Source organism: Erpetoichthys calabaricus, assembly GCF_900747795.2.
Source record: "Erpetoichthys calabaricus chromosome 1 unlocalized genomic scaffold, fErpCal1.3 SUPER_1_unloc_5, whole genome shotgun sequence".
NCBI lineage: Eukaryota > Metazoa > Chordata > Cladistia > Polypteriformes > Polypteridae > Erpetoichthys > Erpetoichthys calabaricus.
The window spans coordinates 658,569-679,183 of NW_026261596.1; the positions used below are offsets into that span (position 1 = coordinate 658,569).

The 20,615-nt window shown below is 40.7% G+C and overlaps 1 protein-coding gene across 1 annotated transcript in view; it reads right to left on the minus strand.

The window, feature by feature from the left end:
- Positions 1–20,408, minus strand: part of LOC127526429 (zinc finger protein 665-like) — a 38,245-nt gene extending 17,837 nt beyond the window's left edge. Inside the window, exons 1-3 of the mRNA XM_051921898.1 lie at positions 20,369–20,408; positions 19,558–20,156; positions 19,353–19,438 (exon numbers count right to left, since the gene is read on the minus strand). Of these exons, the coding sequence (XP_051777858.1) occupies positions 19,353–19,438; positions 19,558–20,156; positions 20,369–20,408 (725 nt within the window). The remainder of the gene's footprint in view (positions 1–19,352; positions 19,439–19,557; positions 20,157–20,368) is intronic.
- Between the last annotated feature and the right edge of the window lie 207 nt (positions 20,409–20,615).

A 20,615-nucleotide genomic window follows, 5' to 3' on the forward strand; every position in this document is an offset into this window, starting at 1 on the left:
TTAAAAAACAGGCTGAGATTCAAATTCAGTCTGCTAGAACTGTTAAGGCAGTAACACAAACCACAAATCTCTATTAACTTCTCTAATACTTACTAACAGACATTACTGGTTTGGCTTTAGCACTGAAACATGGGAGTTTGTCATATTTGATACAAGTTAAATGGGGGGAAAAAAGACACCCATTTAAGTGTCCATTCAAGCAATGCATGTAAATGTCTGCTGTCTGCATTGGGTTAAGCAGGTTTGAGGCCGTGAGTGTAAATACAGATACTGACTGCAAACCTTTACCAGTTAAGAGCATATAATTTATACTCTTAAAGGCGAATTTCTTCATGGCAGCACTGCCGTTTTCGATCACTATATCTTAGTATTTGTTCTCTGCTCGTATTCTCTAAGACTCTTCTCCACGGCCATTGGCTCCAGTTCGTTTTTCACTTTTACTAATCTGACTCCTCGCTATTCTTTTAATGGCCGGCCGGTCACCACCTCCGCGACTGTCTTTGAACACAACGGAGGAACAAAATAGAAACAAAGGCAGAAATCAAAGCGCCGTACGTGTGCAATGGCCGTCTCCTCGATGTCTGCGATTCGAGAAGGAATCGACAAAAGGAACACACGGAGATGAATGAACAGGCGCCAGCCGTGTGACTGGGTGCTACGATTTAAAATTTGGGACTCAGCCACGTTACGTGAACCGCTGATACCAATGAACAGAAACAACACGCGGGTGGCTACAGGAGGACTCACTTGAGCAAAGTTCGGCGGGGGGCTAAAGAACACGAAAAGATCGCGCGCGGCGATTCTAATGGGGCGAATGAAAACTCACACGTCCATAAAGTGCATCCCCAAAATCCAGAACACTTACTGTCTGCCTCGTGGCGATGAGATTCTTTCTGAAGTCGTTCACACTTCTGTCTCACTCAGTAACAGCCCTGCGTCCGTAGCGTTTCACAAAGCGAGACAGTGGCAGCGTGGCTACAGTAGCCGTCGCTTTGGATGACGTCACCCAGCGGTCGATATAGGGTCACGTGACAGTGCGCTATGCCTGGTGAGAGGCTGGGTGGCTCAGTGTCCGACTGCCTTATGGGAGCCTATTTAATCAACAGAGTCAACGGAGTTGCTGCGTTTGTTTGGTGCTGCCACAGAACCGTTTGTTTGTCTGATCATGGACAACCTCCCGTGTGTCCCCTCAGAGTGCAGTAGTCGTTGTGTTCACGTGTGTTAGTCGCTGATATCACTTGTCATGGCTTTGTGCGCTGAGAGCTTTGAGAGCAGTGATAGTGCTTGTCTAATCTGATAAACACACTTTGTGATTTGCCTGGGTCATACATGACCAAAATATATATTTTATTTCAAAAGGGAAACAAATTTTATTGCTAATATTGTGCACTTTTTATTTTTATGAACTCTGAGATATGCCTTGGTCAGATGTGAGCAAAATGTTTATATTTTTTAATTTCAAAAGCTGAATAAAAAAACACAGTATTGCTACTACTTCAGATTCTGTTCTGTTGTAGCGTTTTAATTGATTTTTATGCACTTTATGATGTGCCTGTGTCAGATCTGACCAAATTTAAAAGGGTAACAATGAATAAACATGACTTGTTTGTCAGCACATTCATTTGTGTTGTTTTAAAATTAGTCTGTTTACTGGCCACTGAAAATGTCTGTCCCAGCTAAATTTCTTGGTTTTAAAATCTGACCCAAATGAATTTGTAATTAAATAACCGTGTTGTGCACAGGACTCGAGATGAGGTCTCACCAGTGTGTTATAAAGCTGGAGCAGAACCTCCAGAACCTACTGCACGTGACTTGAGTGACGGGCGCGCGGCGCGTTCGCGTTCTTCAGCCCAGTAACAAACTTAAGTGAATCCTCCTGTGAACCCCATACCCAGTGCTGTTGCTGTTCATTGACAAGAATGAGTCAAACCTTCTGAAGATCCGCTTCAGTTCATTGTCTCTGCTCTTATGCCCTTCCTCTGCATGTTTTACAGCTGCCTGTCATGATCCTCACCCCATCCCACACTTCCTTCATGTTGTTTTGTTGTAACTTGTGGTCACGTTTGTCTCTGTAGTGGGCTTCCCACTCACAGAGCTGTTGCTTCAGTTCTGACTGCACCACCTTGATTTTATCTCCAGACCTGCAAGTTTTTCATATTTAGCAGCCTTTCAAGTTTTTTGTGATTGTGTTGTTGGGGAAACAGCACCCTGCCTTTGTGAGGACAGTGCTACCCACAGAAAGATTGATGTGATCTGTGACACGGTGGCTGAGACCCTCAGTGTCCTGGCTGTGTGAGTCACAAAGAATATCCCACTCAGTGTTCTCAAAGGCGTCCTTCAGAGCCTCCCCAGCCTTTGTTGTCCATTCCTGAATGGTCCTGGTGGTGACTGGCAGCTGCTGGACAATGAGGTTATATGTGAGTATGAGCTGTAATATATTATGGTCTGATCAGCCTAAATGTTGCAAAGCTCCATAAAAAAAACATACATTATATACGTCCACTCTGCTGAAAACAGTAGTGGTGCAGCGGTAGCCTTGCCGCTCCATAATAAGACTTGCGTGGGTTCGGATTCCACGTCCACTCATTGTGAATTGTCACCCAAAAGAGTCTGTTTTTCTTTTTTTTTTTCATTTAACAGCAGTCTATAACAAAAAAAAAAAATATTTGAGTGACGATTTCAACTGTTATTGTAGTTGTTGATGGTGGGTTTAGCAGTTTAAATTTTTAAATATTAAATTAATAAGGTGGAATATGTTTACTTTGAGTGTTTGGGGGGGGGGGGGGGGGAGAGCTACACGGTAAATGTGTTAGTAACTGGGATTGTGCCTCTATAACTGGAAGATTGCTTAAGAATGATACAGACTGGACAACTATGTTTTATTATTGCACTGTGCTGTGACTAAGACAACTTTTTACTGATCGCCTGTCCGGACCTTGAAGATGTGTTCACGAGGGAGGGATGCTGCTGGTAAAGGCAAATGCTTTTTCGACAGCAGGTCCAGATGTGTTTATCCCGCTGCTTTTTGTTGTTGCCTCAGCACTCAAGAGGATCTTTAATGCCGACCTTGATACGTGCACTGCTCACCTCGGAGTGTCCCGTGTGTGTCTGTGTGTCGGTGTGCCGGTGACTGATCTGCGCCGTGTCTCTCAGCCTCTCTGATGAGCTCCAGATTGACACCTTTGAATGTTTGGTGCAGCAGAGCAAATTCAACCTGATCTACCACAGTGGGTTTGTTATCACCTTATTCAATGGAGGGGTTCATGGACGTCAAATGGCGATGAATAGAAGATGAATTAATGTAAATACGTGAGCTGCCTTACGCAAGTAGTCATTGCATTTTGATGGCGATTCTAAGTGGAGATGATTCCCAAACGAATCTCTTATGCGATCCTTCCATAGTATCTCTCAAAATTATTTATTTCAAATTGGTTATAATGATTTCACTCCTGATCATTTTTTTAATTATGATGAGTCTTTAATTCGGATCGAACTCGGGCTAACACTACGCTCAGAATTTGAAAAGCAACAACCTTAGTCAGTTGAGCCACTGACGGCGTCTTTTCGTCATAGCAAACTCATTACCTTTGTGCTCCACAAAATATTGTAAAGTATTAATAAATGAAATATTTCAGTACTTGATCGAATAATAACATCTGTGATTGAAAGATTTCACCTTTTCTTTCTCAAATGTGCTTACCTATATATATCATGGCAAAGTATAGGGATAAACTTTTATTTTCCGTCTACTCCGTTTTAATTAAGTCAGAACAAAGAAAACATTTAAGGCTATTAAATGTGATCTCAAGAAAAGATGAGAGTTAATTATAATACTAATAACAGTAGCGATTATAATGATACAGTGCAAAAGTAAATACTAATTGAAAGAGCCGGGAATCCATGAGGTGAGGCGTCTTATTTTGTTTAACTCTTGCTATCGTATAGTGCATTGTGCCTGTCGGCGTTAGTTATATTTATATTTTTTAGACATCAGACCCTAGAAGCTGCTGACGATCCCTTCTCTTCGTTGTCAGTCTGTAGCAGCGAAAAAGTAAAAGCAATAAGAGTTTTAACAGACGTCATTGAAGTGGATCATAAGTTTGTGTAACGTTAATGAAAATGGCCAGGAGGTGTCACTAGAGAGGTGAGTGTCAAATGTTGAGCGGAGTGAAGCCTCACGAAGCAATTGTGTCGGAAATCGTATCGAAGCTTCGAAGCATTTGACACTCACCTCTCTAGTGACATCTCCTGGCCATTTGTATTAACAGTAAAGTCTTATCAGAGCATTGAGGACGAACACCAAATGTCTATGAAGTTGTGATAGACATCTTTGAAGTCAAAAATTATAATTGGCAATAATGTCAAGCATTGTAAATCGGCATACGCTTAGCAAGTAATTATTCTGCAGTAATCGGATCAACGTTCACTAGATACACTTACGTTAGGCGCCAGCACTGATTACTGTTGTTTAGAAGTAAACGTAACGGTGACTTGACAATTACGCCAGTCGCACAGCCAGGTCTCGTGTTCAATAACAAACCTGGTCAGCATCTGTCTGGCGATTGCAGATTGCCGTTGCCTGATGCGTTTGATTGATAGTTCCGATTATGCGGCAATGCTCCTTGAAAACCTGGTTGGTGTTAGACTCCTAATCAGGAATTTAATCTGCACAATGTACATTCATATTCTAATTCCAATGTAAAACCAGCATATATCAGAATTTGAATTTAACTCTTCAACCAAACTAGACTACACCTCGTGGAAATGCGATTGGTCCATCACTAACTGTCAATCTAAGTTCTGCAATAACTAGAAGAATTGCTAGTAAAACAGTAATACTGTATCTACAATACATTACACTGCCAGTAGTCTAATGTGAAATGCTCTTAAATTTGCACTAAAGTACTGTAATGTTTACACATAATGCAATACCCAGATGCTTAATTGAAATAACTCAATGGCAATTCATTACAGTTTCCTTTATCATCAATTGTGCTCAAGTTTTATTAAAATAACTACTAAAATTCAACCCAGAATAGTCCCATCTTTGTAGAATATAAAGAAATGTGTCACTATGGAAAACAAATCTGGACAATGCAAAGTAAATTTGTTGCACATCCTACAAAAACCAAGAAAAAACCCACACTTTCAGCCCGTTTGACATTTCAAATTAAGTTTTAATAAAGACAGTTTGCAATAACCCAAAAACACGAGCGGACAAAGTAATTTGTACAAAAACCAACCAGTTCTGTCCAGTTGCATTAATGAACGTGTACAGATTCTTTTCCTGCTAATGATTCAGAAAGTTAAGGACTAGAAAAGTGCTGGCCAGTGTACAAAAACTGAATTCATAATTGGAACAGGACTAAAACTAGGAGCAGATACATACAAGGTCTGCATAAACACAAATGTCCTCCACTGCAGAGGATTTTTCTTCACAGATGACTCAGACTGTCAGATTACAAGGTTTTGATTAACTTTACAAGGAAAACATTTAAAAACTGGACTTAATCTGCATGTCGGTGTGCTCCTCTGCCATGTACAGAGTTCTAGTTTTGCTCACATTACACATTTTGTACAAATAACTACAAATTGTCTTCAATTGTTAAATTAATTTTGCATAGAGGTTGTCACTTCACAAATTACATTTTCTGTAACTCAACATGCTGTTGTGAACAGTCTTGATAAGAGAATTCTCTGAATAGCGTAGAATAAGCAGAACCAAACCAAAGCATAGTAGTAAGATTGAATAGCTTTAGCAACCCTTAAAGCACAAAAAACAATTTACATGTCAAAGTTTTTTGCACTTTCATAGAAATTAAGGGTCAATGCTGCTTCTTTGTATTTTTATTGTAGAAAACTTGATCAGTACAATTCCATTCACAAAAAGACGCAGGTGAACGTCGCCCCTCACACACCACTTGGCTCTCAAGGCTCAGCATCGTCTGTGCAGTCATTAGTGAGTCACCTGAAACAGACATTTTGTATTAACATCATGCTTAACAATTGAGACCCATAAGTAAAGTATCAGGTATTTGTTATACCAACCATGATTTAAATGTTAATGATACGATATTTTCAAACAAAAATATTGTTTAATAAAATGTCCAGTGTACTGTTATGAACAGTAGGGTACATACCAAGAACAAAATCAGTCTTGTGGGATTCTGGCAAGCAGAGTCTTTTCTAGGACAGCAGGAGTAGCAGAAACCTGCTAAATAGAAACTACAGGATCACTTAAGACAAATAAAGTAGGCCTTTAAAGTGTGGCATTGAAAAGTCATGTTTACTAATCTCAGCATTGACAACAAGTGCACCAAACTTCTCAAAGTATGCCATCAGGAGCCTTGTGACATGGGGACAATGCACCCTCATCTCCAAAGATGGAAAGACTTGGCTTGAGACGGTCACCTCTGCCTAAAGTAACTGGCCACAGCAGGTCTAACCCACTCCCAACTTCAATTCTGTTAATCAGCAAAATATCAAGCTACACACTGGCTGCCATTAAAATGAATACAGTCATAACATGTGTTTCATAACTACTGTATACTGGCAGGATTGCCTGTATTTGTCCCATACTGTGGGTAAAAGGTTTGTAAAATGAACCATTGGTCCAAGCCACCAGATTGTAAACACAAAATGTAATTTATATCTTAAATTTAATACTACCTCACTGCATTTTCCCCAAAGTGGTACAGGTTTACTTGTTATACAGCCAAAAATAAAAACAAAACAACAAATTTACAGAAACACTTGCCTCTTAAATTTCCAAAGTGTCCGCCTCGCCAGTGGTTTTTGACAGAGTGCTGATCTTGAGACATTTGTTAGGCCTAAATCACTTCTCAAAAGTCATCCAAAATGCATTGTAGTTTTTGGTAGTCTGGAAAACATTGAAAGCAACAAAATTGCCCTTAATTCTGAATATTAACAGTAACTATAGTAATTTACAAGTTACATTTAAGTAAACAATTCCTCTAAATCAGTGTAGACTATAAAGCTGTATATAATAAAAATGGACAAGGTTTCTGAAGTGAACAATTGTGACCCTCATACCATGGGTTCAGTTAAGTTAAAACAGTTCCACTGCACTCTGATACTTAATACATCAAGATGTCAAAATGTTACTTAAAAGTAACTCACCTTTATAGAGGGAAAAAACCCAAAAACACACACTTACAACTCCATAAAAACTGGAGTGAAATAGTCGTACAAATCCAATAAAAAAGTGTAGAACTAGAACTGCAGTTAATCCCAGCGCTCCTTCCAAAGTCCGAGGTGGCCAAATAGCCAAACACATTCAAGTTTCTGTCAACACAACCATTTCAAGTATCACTGGGATGTGGACGCTCAAGAACTTTGACCTGGGAAGCTTTCAATAAAGTTGGCGAGTGCAGCGGTTTTAGACATTTTTATTTAGAAAAATGATTTGCTGTGCTGTGCTGGGCTTCAGGCGACTCCTTTTTTTACAGAGGACTTCTCCAGCCTTTGAAAAAATGCGTTCACTGGGAACAGACGTTGCTGGCAGACAAAGATATTTGATGGCAAGCTGATAAAGATTGGGGTAAACAGTTATTCTCTCTTTCCAATACAGGAGTGGATCTTCTTGTCTACCAAGATAGGCATCTGTTAGATATCTCTTCACCTCCACAGTGGCATCTGCAGTGGCACTGTGGACTCTTTGAGCCTCGGAAACACGCAAAAGTTGCCATAGTTGGTCTGTGGAACATGCTACTTCCAAGGATGGGGCCAGGGCTGATGTTGAAGGCTGTGGCTCTGTTTGAAAGAGTCAAAGAGTACATGGTTTTATTCACAGTACACATTAAATGTATCAAATACCAAAAATAAACATTCCATACTAAAATCACCTTGGGGTGTCACGTGCACAGAGTCTGGCGAGGACCGCATTAGGGATGTGCATTCCAAGGTGAGTTGTCTCTCAGCCTCTCTGACACGGTCTGGATTGCCAAATACACGTTTGGGGTAACTAGCCAGTATTGGCTGAGATGGTGTATTGCCATTTAAGTCACTGGGTAGCTGAGCGGGTTGCTTTGCGGTAGCAATTGTTGGCAGAGGTACAGGAGAAGCAGTGCCTGTTGATGCCACAGGAGTAGACATGTTAGCTGCTGTCTCTGATGTACCAGCAGCAGCATCACTTTTTAAAAGCTTGGAAAAAAGGATGCATCTCACAGCACTAACTTTCCCTTTGTTTGCTGCTGGAAGCTGGGGTGGAAAGTGAATAAGCTTTACTAAAATCGCTGTGATTACATCAGTATATGAAACGAGAAAACTGTGGAGTGCAGAGTTGAAAGCTGGGGCGGGGCTTTGTGTCGGGGTCTGACAGACAGACACAGGTCCTCCAGTCGGCTCTATGCAGCAGACAGGCTCACAGTGGTGCTTGTGGGATCGAGAAAGAAACACTTCTCTACCAGACTGGAACTGTGACAAGAACAATGGACTAGTCCCCCATTGACTGTACAAATATAGATGTATAATTTTAGTGGTTGTTAATTATCTCACGAGTCGCTATGATTTTGACGACAGAGATTTGCTGCTTCTTCAAAGCCTCCCGCTGTTGCGCAGGTCATTTTGCTCTGCCCTGCCTACTGAGAAACCTGACACCGGGTCATTTGCATACTAACAGTGATTGGATGTTTAGCTGGGGGGAGGGTGAGTGGGGGATCTCTGCCGAGTGCTGTGTGAGCATGCGCACAAACAGAGCACGGAGGGAAAGAGCGAACAAGAGGTGAAACCTATCATCTCATTTCTGCCTTTTCCAGTGGATTTTTCAGCTACTGTAGTAAATATTGTCCATATTCAGTTTGTGGGTAATCTATTATTTTCTTTCTCAACTTATAAAAGTTTGATTTAAGGGGGCAGGACGTTTGTTTAAGGGGGCATTGCCCCCTCTTGCCCCAGCGTAGAGCCGGCCCCGCTCCTTGGTGCTTCCCAACCACATTGGCGCCGTTATCTTCACCTTGTCCCCTGCTGTCTTGGAGAGATAACCCCGTATCGGCAAAATGGCCTCTGAGCCCTTCAGTTAGATCCTGTAGTTTAATAACTGATAGAAAATCAGGGAAATATTCTTTTATTGTGATGTCATCGTTTGGAAATTTCTCAATTCTTATTATAAATGTTAACTGTTCCTGTAAAAAAGGATCCTGAGCCTTTAAGGCGCTGAAGCATGATAACGTGAAAACCGTGGCGTGTGCAGGGTGCATGCGCGTTTTGTGAGATGTACCTCGTGAAAGCCGGAACTACTGGAGCCGCTGGAAAAAGTTTAAGTTTGTGTGTTGTTGACCAAATAACCACACATATACCTACTCACCTACCTGTACAGTTATTCTACTTCATGTGAAATTTGGCATCTCAACATTAAAGCGATTTCTTGAAATGGATGGATTAGTTCCTGTGTTCTAACCGACACACCACAGCGACTACTGCGTATTGCAAGTCTGCCTTTCTTCAGTTCCTCATGACTGATATCTGTTAATGTCCAAAAGAACAGAAAGATATTTACGTTTCTTGTTGCGCTCCTTTATTTCGGTTTTATTTTTTGATTGATCGCTTCATTCTGAATTTCGCAACTCCGATATTCCCTTATTCGAAACTCTTCTCAAATGCTCATCCATAGGAGGATCAAATGTGGCTATCATTTCAATACGTCCAAGGAGTTTGCCATTATTTTCTGTAAATAATTTGTTGCTGGACCCACGAAAGGCGTCATTATGTTTTCCTAAACATTGAACACAATATTTGCTTACATGGCCGCAGTGAAAGACTTCACCTCCTCGGATTCAGCACGTCTATCAAATGGTAGTTCAGATTGTTGTCGTTTCTATTCGGCCGCACATATAAAATACAAATAGTGATCTTATGCATCTGCCTTGTAGCTTATGGCGGCTCTGCTGTCTGGTAGCGTGCAGTGACGACTCCCTAATATGATGTCAGAATTCTACGAAATAGACGATTATTACCTCACCATTATTCCAGTTTGCTGCATCTTAAGTAATTTATGTAAATAATACAACATGACCACTCCAGTAACGCACGTATGGCAGCTACCGCGATATTTCTTTGCGTGCCAGGAACACTAATGTAGGTAGAGCAGCATTTCCAGCCGTTTTTCTATGTCGGAACACTTTTTGTAACCCAAATAATTCCCCAGACAGACTGCGATTCTACCACCGACAGAAGCAGTAAATGTCACACACGTGCTAAACTGGTCGAAGCGTCGGGACTGCCGGAGACGCCGTCAAAAAAAAATCAGTTTGGAGATCGGCGCTCGCAGACACAGCGCTGCACTCGTATGGCCCTGGCAGTCGGCTCTGCGAGAGTCACAGGCGAACAGGCCACCTGGCAGCTGGACCCCCGGGCACGTCTCCTGGCCGCTACTGTGCACACTTAGTGCTGCGTCTGTAAAACGGAGATGGCAGAGCTGCTTTTCTGTCGGCTTCTCCAGGGAGTCCCGTCCTTCTCAGACAGGTCTCGACCACCTGAGCAGCGCGTCTCTCTCAGGTCAGGACTCAGGGGGCGCTACATTATTATTACCACAGCGCACCAGTCAACGAGCACTTTCTGTACGCGGAAACGACTACTGCAGCACACGTGCATCTCCTTCATTTATTTTAACATCCCATAATATGCGCTCTCGTGCATACTGGGAGGTGCACCTTGAAATGTGAGCCGTGTCTCCTTATTATTGAGATCTCTCTAACAAGCAGATCTCCACCTCTCCAGGGTCTCCTCAACCTGCTCGCTACTATCGCTACAGATCACAATGTCATCAGCAAACATCACAGTCCACGGGGACTCCTGTCTAATGTCGTCTGTCTGTCAGCCTGTCCATCACCACTGCAAATAAGAATGGAATAAGAATTGCAAAATAAGAATTGTGTTCATATTAAATTGTTTGCGCATATATGGTCTATTTTAGAACAAATAAGCTATTATTATATTATAGTATATTTTTGAGAACTTTGTTTCTGTAGTTCTTATAAGGCACCGTTAACTCAGAATATCCATCCATCCATCCATTTTTCAACCCGCTGAATCCGAACACAGGGTCACGGGGGTCTGCTGGAGCCAATCCCAGCCAACACAGGGCACAAGGCAGGGAACCAATCCTGGGCAGGGTGCCAACCCACCGCAGGACACACACACAAACACACCCACACACCAAGCACACACTAGGGCCAATTTAGAATCGCCAATCCACCTAACCTGCATGTCTTTGGACTGTGGGAGGAAACCGGAGCGCCCGGAGGAAACCCACGCAGACACGGGGAGAACATGCAAACTCCACGCAGGGAGGACCCGGGAAGCGAACCCAGGTCCCCAGATCTCCCAACTGCGAGGCAGCAGCGCTACCCACTGCGCCACCGTGCCGCCCAACTCAGAATATTTAATTTATTAATAACGTTATTTTTTGTTACTATTTGTAATTTCATTAACTCTGTGAAACGCTTCTCAATAGTGTCTGTAGTTACAATGGTGCCATCTAGTGACCAACTTTAGTATTGTCATTTTCTGATTCATATTTTTACAAGATTTTGCAACGTTATCTATTTTCCTTTATGTGTAATTTGGGATCTGAGACTCGTTCTACTTTAACTTTTAATTGTATACCACACACACACACACACACACACACACGTATATGTATGTCTATATCTGCATATTAGAGTTTGGATCTGAAATCTACTTTCCAAGTGTTTTAATCGACACCCTGCTGCGAATGCCAACTATTCCTGCACAACCAGAAGTTCTTCAGTTGTTTCTCTCCAATGTGTTTCTTTAATATCGGAAGGTGAATTTTGAAAGCCATCACCTTTTGTTTTTATGGTTGGGACAAAAGGCGACGCATTCACCACCAAGGCTCGTTTTTGTGCCAACCACTTGTTAAGGGGCGTATTTTGTGACCTCCTTGTATCTTCGATATCATTAATAAGCCCAGCGTTGCTTCACTTTGGTTTGACGATATCTTCGCCCTTTAAATCATCACAGTTGCTGCCTTTGCTGTTCCTTTCGCTTCTCTCCCGTGCGTTTAATGTTTTGTTTTACACAGAAATGAAAGACATAAATTGTGTAAATTAATATAACTAGCCGACACCCGCCGTAGCACACAGCGGTGTAAGAATAGGAACGGAAAACAGTGAGAAAGGAATTCAGAAATCAAGAAGAAATAAATACTCCTTGAAAGACGCAGTTGTGAATATTGTAGGTGTTTTGGTGGAGACGACAGATAATGAGTCGAAAGTTCTAACCCTAGAAGAAGCCACGAACAACTGACCGGGGCTGAAGAGTGGTTGTTAGAATTATTGTGACGAGTAAACAGCATGTGGACATGAGGAAGGCCGCGCTTCTGAAATTCGATTACGTAATCAATAACAACCCCAAAAAGATGTTGTTGTAGAATGTCTCTAAGTAATTCCTTCATCTTAATCCAAAAGACTCGCACTACAATATCAGGTCTGTGCTCCGGTCTTTGGCTATCCGACAGTCCATGTAGAATTACATGTGAAAGTGATAAATAAATCAGGCTTTCCGAATTTACGTACTATGGCCATGGCATCCTGGTAGTTTTGTTTCATGTATCTTGGACTTCCTCGAAATGTGGACGGTAATCTGATCATTATTCCTACACGTATGTTGTTATTTTCAGCCTTTTCTTGCGGTGTGTCTGATAGTCCTTTGTGTTGTTCCACGCGCAGATCTTGTTGATGTGATCTGAGATCGTTGAGACGCGCGCCCTCTGTTTTAACATACGCATCTACGACGGACTGTTAGAATAGTTTACCGCTGGAGTGTAAAATACTAAATGTATTCCTGATTGATAATCTGTACGCGTACAATTGACGTTGAGTAATCCTGATTCGCTTGGCGATTCTTTTATCGGGAACATGTTGTAACTCTTTGTGCCAGCCAATGTCTCCATAAGGGAATAAAAGTGTGTAAACCATAGGATCGCAATTCATATTGAGCGTGGAAATCTGTTTACAGGAGTTGCCTATGGGATAGATGCAAATGTCCCTTTCGGCAGGCAGTTCTCCATCTTCTCCGACGAAAATCTCTGCAACATCGGTGTGACATGTCGGAACATTGTATCGTCGTAAATCCTGCTCAGGGTATTCCTTGAAAACCATTCGTACAGATGCTGTTGGATTGGACTGAGCGATTTCATGCGTGTGTTTGTGTGATTTAGCGAAAGGGTTGATGGTCCTGAGCATGGAATCTAGCTGGACTCTGGAGAAGTACATTTTTGCTGCATGTAGAGTTTGATTTATTTTGTAAACGTACTTCAGTAGCTTGTCGAGAAATGCCATGTCGGCTGGGGACCGGTTTTGAAATGGAAGTAGGACGAACCAGAAGAGAAATATATATAAGAGATGGAATAGTCCTTCAATTTCGCATATACATGCGAATAATTTAATACAATTATTGACTTTAAAATACTGATTATGGTTTACAAAGCCTTAAATAATCTCGCCCAATCTTATATATCGGAATGTCTGACACCTTATAGTCCAAATCGTAACCTCAGATCCTCAAATGAGTGTCTGCTTAGAATTCCAAGAGCAAAACCTAAAAGAAGTGGCGAGGCGGCCTTCTGCTGTTATGAACCTCAAATCTGGAAAAGCCGCCAGTAGGAATTCGCCAGGCTGATACAGTGGAGCACTTTAACAAACTGCTGAAAACACATTACTGTAACATGACTTTCTGATAAGTTCACCTTCATTTAATCCTGATACTCTGCATATTCAGTTCATTATCATAACTATTCATGGTGGCTCTACAATCTGTACTAACCCCTACTCTCTCTTCTGTTTCTTTTCCTGGTTTTCTGTGGTGTTGACCTGCACCTCCACCACCTGATCAAAGCACCGTGATGTTCCTCCATTGATGGATTAAAAGCCAGAAGTCTACATGACCGTCATCATCAAGTCCTTCCATGAGAACCCTAAATACAAAGAGGACTGATCATTTATGTGAGGTAGAATGTCCAGAGGGGGCTGGGTGGTCTCGTGGCCTTGAACCCCTGCAGATTTTATTTTATCTCTCCTGCCATCTGGAGTTTTTTTTTTTTGTTTTTTTTCTGTCCTCCATGGCCATCGGACCTTAGTCTTATTCTATGTTAATTAGTGTTCTCTTATTCTAATTCTTACTTTGTCTTTTAGTTCTCTTTTCTTCATTATGTAAAGCACTTTGAGCTACATTATTTATATGAAAATGTGCTATAGAAATAAATGTTGTTGTTGTTACATAGTAAGTTGCAGATGTTTTATTGATTTATTTATGTTGTAGGGAACAGATTTTTTTCCTTTTAAATGCAATGAGTTCAAATAAAAAGTCTCAAATAAATAAAATACCCAAGTAAAGATACAAATAACCTACCTGAAAATTCTACTCAAGCACAGTAACGAAGTTGTTTTATTTCGATTCTTCCCACCTCTGATCCATCGCATCATCGTTAACAAATGCTTTACCTTCATTCTGTGCACATTCTCTCTTCAAGTTTCTTCTTTTTACGTTTCTCATGCCATCTTAGGTATCAATGTGACTTTCGCTCCTGTTATTGTCCTCCTGACTCTCAGTCAGCCTTCCCATCATTCCTGTCGGTAGACGTCACTCATTGTGCGACACGACTGTCTGGTGATAATCATTGATTTTGAATTAATTACCCCACAAACACAAGCCAAAGCTTTCCTGCCACTGCAGCGGAGTTTTGTTTAAATCAAATGTTTAATTTGTAATCAGATACTGTAAGTGCTTCATGAAACACATGACGGGGCTGAGCTGGCTACACACAGACAGGTGATGTTCATACTCCACAAATATACTGAGGCTGAACTTGCAGCTTGGGGGCCCTTAGTGGCTTCGATGGCCCTCTGCTTCTGTGGAGACTTCATAGAGCAAGAAATGGCGCTGGATATTGTACACAATTATTATGATTTTCATCATTTGTAATGGTTCTCAATTATGTGTTTGCATGAGGACACCTGATTAAAAATTCAATTGCAATTAATCTCTCAGTTCAAATTTGTAATCGAAAGTCACTTTGTATTAATTACAATTTGTCATATTTCCTTCAAGCAAATTAATATTTTTCTTTAAAGCAGAAATAACTCAGGGATTACTTTCTAATACAAAACAGTTTTAATAATCAGTTGCCTCTGTATATTAAATTATTTTGGTGTCTTTATTGAACAGTTTTGTGTAACAGAAACAAATGAACAAACAGTACAACACTAATTAGTGAATGGCTCAAAGTAGGATTAATTAATTAATACTTTAGAGCCACACAACAATGCAAATTAGTTAGAACTTTGATTGGTTATGTCAATAATTCTGTCTTTAAAATGATATGAAGATGAAAAGTAAAACATTATTGCGTTTCTGCCTATTTATTTAGCCAGTTGCTTAAGCAGACTTCAGTTTATTTCCACCAGTTGTTTAAGTGTTGATATCTCAGATACAAAAACAAAAGTTCACAAGCGACCAGTGCTGGGAAACATCACTTAAATTAAATTCATTACATCGCTCATTACTTACAAAATCCTAATCTCCTCCAGTTCAGCGCGTTTCTTTTCTTCACTTGTCTCGATGGTGAAAAACAAAGAGTCGTAGTAAAGCTGAACGCACACTGCATGTGTTATTGCCATGATGTGATTTAACTGATCGGTTACTTCACTGCATTTCTCAGTTTGCTATCTACACTCTGCTTGGAGCTCGTGATGGACAACACGTTACCTCTGGAAGGACAGGATCTCACATCCCAGTCCAAACGGTGAGATGGAATCCTCGTCTGTCAGCAGCCTCGGCCGAGCACTTCAAGCTTAGTGCACTGAGCCCGTTGTCTGAAAGGCCGTAGCGGCGCCCACAGATGGGTGGTCTGCAGTGTGTGAGTTGGGGTTTGGCTGAATGTGGAGATGACCTTCTGATAACAGCAGATACTGGTTCCCCTTCATTACTCATCCTCCTTGACCTGACAGCTGCTTTTGACACAATAGACCATAACATCCTCCTTCACCGCCTGAAATACACCATTGGACTCTCAGGAAATGTTCACAATTGGTTCACATCTTACCTGACCGGCAGAACTGAGCATGTCGCCCTGGACAGTGCAAAATCTCATACCCACAACGTCACCTGTGGTGTCCCACAGGGCACTGTGCTTGGACCCATCCTCTTCACCATTTACACGCTCCCTCTTGGAAATGTCATTAGCAGACATGGTTTATATTTCCATTGTTATGCTGATGACACTCAGCTTTACCTCAGGACCACCCCCATCTCCTCTACTGCTCCTCTGCCAATATCTACATTGACTACCTGCCTGGAGGAGATACAGGTGTGGATGAGGCTCAATTTTCTTCAGCCAAACAGATCCAAAACAGTAGCCATCTTAGTTGGCACATCACACCATCTCCGCTCTTCTATCATCACTAGTATCACTCTCGCTGGCCAAAACATCCCCCTTTCTACATCTGTCACCAATTTGGGTGTTAAAATGGACCCTCAACTCACCTTTGACACCCACATCAAATATCTCTGTAAGTCTTCTACCACCTCAAGAACATCGCTAAACTCCACCCAAGTCTCACCCTGGCAGATGCAGAGAAGCTCGTCCATGCCTTTGTCTTCTCCAGGCTGGATTACTGTAATGCGCTCTTTATCGGGATTCCCGGCAAGAGTATCCAGAGACTCCAGTATATCCAGAATAGTGCTGCCAGGATCCTGATGAGGGTGCGAAAGCATGACCATATCACCCCAATCCTGAAAACCCTTCACTGGCTCCCTGTCCCACTCAGAATTGAGTACAAGGTCTCCCTCCTCACCCATCAGTGTATTGATGGACATGCCCCCCTTTACTTACAGGAACTCCTTACTCCTTATACCTCCTCACGCACCCTCCGCTCTGTACACACTAACACTCTCCAAGTCCCTAGAACCAAGCTTCGCAGTATGGGTGATAGGGCCTTGTCATCTGTGGTGCCGAGACGGTGGAACGCCCTCCATGACTACCTGAGAGCCCCACAGTCGACTGAGGAATCTAAAAACTCATCTTTTTAGAAAGACATTCTGTTAAAGTACAAGTAGATTCTCTTCTTTTATTATTTTATTGTTACTCTGTAGCACTTTGAGATTGATAAAATATAAAGTGCAATATAAATAAAATTTATTATTATTATTATTATTAGAGATGAGGTTAGGCTCCTCCGCACACACTGCCTTGGCCATTTTGCTCTCGGGTTGGTCAGTTTAGCTTTCGGCTCAAAAGACCACGTAAAAGAGGGGATTCATGGACCTCTGGAAAATGTGCTAATTCACAGGGTTTGGCCAACAGAAAGCCGAGTACAGGAGTCACCGTCAGATGACTGGAGATGACAGACAGGTGATTGTAATTTATTCACAGCAACAAATAATATATAACAATAAAGTAAGCACACTGTAGGTAAACCAAGATAGTGGAATGCAAAGTCTCTCAGGAACAGGAAACCCCATCTGGTCAAAAGGCCTGACTTTACTAAAATCTTTGACAATAACATTAGTAATAATAATATTTAATTGACGCTGAGGAGACTTACAACATTTGAGACACAATTGCTGGCATTTCTTTTGCTTTTCCAGTATTAGCACAGACAGCTGAAGTGACCTCCTCATGGTGACACACTGCCAGTGCCTATCAGTCCTAACATATCAAATCCTTTTGAAATTCACTCTAACACAAGTCTTTGACAGGTGAACATTACTAGTACCTTAGAAAAGCTCTCGGAAAGAACATTGTGTGGGAGAAAAAAGAAATTCCACCTTTAGTTTAACATAACAACAGTTCAGTAATTAACAATTTAACACCAAAATAAAATGCAGGTATTACAGAACATTTATATATTTGGGCTGGTATGCCATGACAAAGGGTTCATAGCCCCCGGTGTAGATCTTCTCCAACGAAGCCCACTTCTGGAGGTGGCACCAGTCTGAATTCTTTTGTGGCCCAGAAGATTCCGATTTGTGAGAATTGTTGGCACATCCAGTACTGCAATATGGCAATATATGTAGTGAAGTGTATTCTGTCTTTTAATTTGTATCTTTTAGTTATGAATTTTCCAAAAAGCAGTTGTTTGTGTAAACTTAGCGTCATATTTGGAGTACGGATGATAATTAATGTGACTCCCCACAGACAGCAGGCACTCTCAGGCGATGGTGGATGCTGTGCAGCAGCGTTTCTCAACCATTAAGTATTTGCAAACCGAGTTTTCATAACAGTTTTAATTGCGCCCCCCCTTACATTTTTTTTAAATGAGCCCACTAATACCACTTTGTTCTTTTTAAATTAATGATATATCACAGTTGCATATTTTATTATACCTCCTTAACTTTTATCGACATTTATCTAACTCTAAATTTATTTTTCTAGTATCAGAATGTAGTTTAAGTTAATTTGTTTTGGTTTCAATAGATGTATTTTTCATATTTTTGATTCTTGTTTTCTATTTTCACATCTTTGCGCCCCCCTTTTTGTTACTTCGCGCCCCACAGCTTGAGAACCACTGCAGTACAGGTAAGTCTGCTCTCTCCAAGCTTTATCTAATTTTATTGTATTTATTTGACATGTATATTATTTGGTAATTCTCAAGTGTTAAATAAGTTGTGTGCCCCCCCGCCCGAGTTCTTATATACAGTTCTGTATGTTTTAGTATTAAAAGCAATCAAACAAAAACAAAATAAAATTTAAAAAAGCATTCTTCTTTTAGTGCACTGCCACAGTGTTAAAACATAATTTTGTGTGGTGTACAGCATGATCATGTGTATATTTTGGATTTTAATTTTATTTTACATTTTATTTTATTGATTTTGTATTAATAGTTTGTGTTTATAATTATTAGTAGTTCATTTATTATGTAATAAGCATTGGCGAGAAGCTGTTTGTTCTTTTTTTGACAAGGTATGTTTTTTTATTTTTTGTTATATTAAAATAGCAAAATATATAATATTATAAAGCTGAACTATTATTTATTGTGTGAGGCTATGTATATTGTAAAGTGTTATTTTTTCTTTTTTCTGATGAAATGTGTATAATATATTGTAAATAGTTCTATATGTAATACGTATGTTAAGAAAACAGAGTTAGGCACATGGTGGAGGCTGTACAGTCTTTGGTGAGAAGCCGTTTGTATGACGCCCTGTTCTTTATTTTGTTTCTACAAAAGGAAAAAGGATATAAACTTCTATGTCTCCTCCATGTTGATTTGTTTTTGACACAACACTAAGTAGGATGGATTTGAGTCGTTACATGTGCTTACTGTCCAGGCAGGAGTGAACCTCACTCTTTAGTCAGGACAGTTCAGTTGTATTTTTCTCCAGTGTGAATTCTGGTGCTTCTCTGAAGTGTACTGCTCTGACAGATTTGTTTGCCACATTCCAAACAGCAATATGGCTTCTCTTTGAGATTAATTTCTTAACAACAGTTTAGTTTGCTTACTTTTAAGGACACGACTGAACCTCACTCTTGAGTCCTGAAGGGTTCTTGTTTTTCTGGACTGATTTTTGAAGTGCTACTGTTTTTATTCTGTTGTGAACTCTCGTGTGTATCTGAAGATGGCCTTTTTGTGAAAACTGTTTACCACATTCATTACAGCAATATGGCTTCTCTCCAGTGTGAACTCTCGTGTGTATCTGAAGATGGCCTTTTTGTGAAAACTGTTTACCACATTCATTACAGCAATAGGTCTTCTCTCCAGTGTGAACTCTCGTGTGTTTCTGTAGATTGCCCATCTCTGAAAACTGTTTACCACATTCATTACAGCAATAGGGCTTCTCTCCAGTGTGAACTCTCGTGTGTTTCTGTAGATTGCCCATCTCTGAAAACTGTTTACCACATTCATTACAGCAATATGGCTTCTCTCCGGTGTGAACTCTCGTGTGTCCCTGAAGATGGCCTTTACGTGAAAACTGTTTACCACATTCATTACAGCAATATGGCTTCTCTCCGGTGTGTACTCTCGTGTGTCCCTGAAGACTGCCTTCATGTGAAAACTGTTTACCACATTCATTACAGCAATATGGCTTCTCTCCGGTGTGAACTCTCGTGTGTTTCTGAAGAGCACTCCTGTTACAAAATTCTCTGCCACATTCCACACTCAAGTGATCTTTCTTTCCTGTGTAAAATTTAACACAAAAAGGAAAATAATAATAAAAAAAAAGGTTATTTTCAATTTGCTGCCTCATTATCAATATTAACTCACATTAAATACATGATGGCTGCAATTAGGAACAACCTTTGATCAGCATAAGCAATTATAAAACTTTTGTTGTACTTGGAAAACACACTTAATTTGTTAATTTTACATTCTCTATTACAACTACTCACCAGGGCCACATGTATAAAACTTCCTTATGCTCGGCCACATAAATGAAAGCTGTTTCTTATGCAAAAGTTAGGATTTATAAAACTAGAACTTGCCATTTAAATTAGCTCAAAGTTCCCTCAAGTTTTGAGCATTTGTAAGTCCCATGCAGACTTTATTTGTGTTGGCATTTTAGCAACTTCAGGTGGAAAAACGAAGAAGTGAATAGAAAATCTCATTTCATTACACATTTCACATTCTGATGTTTGA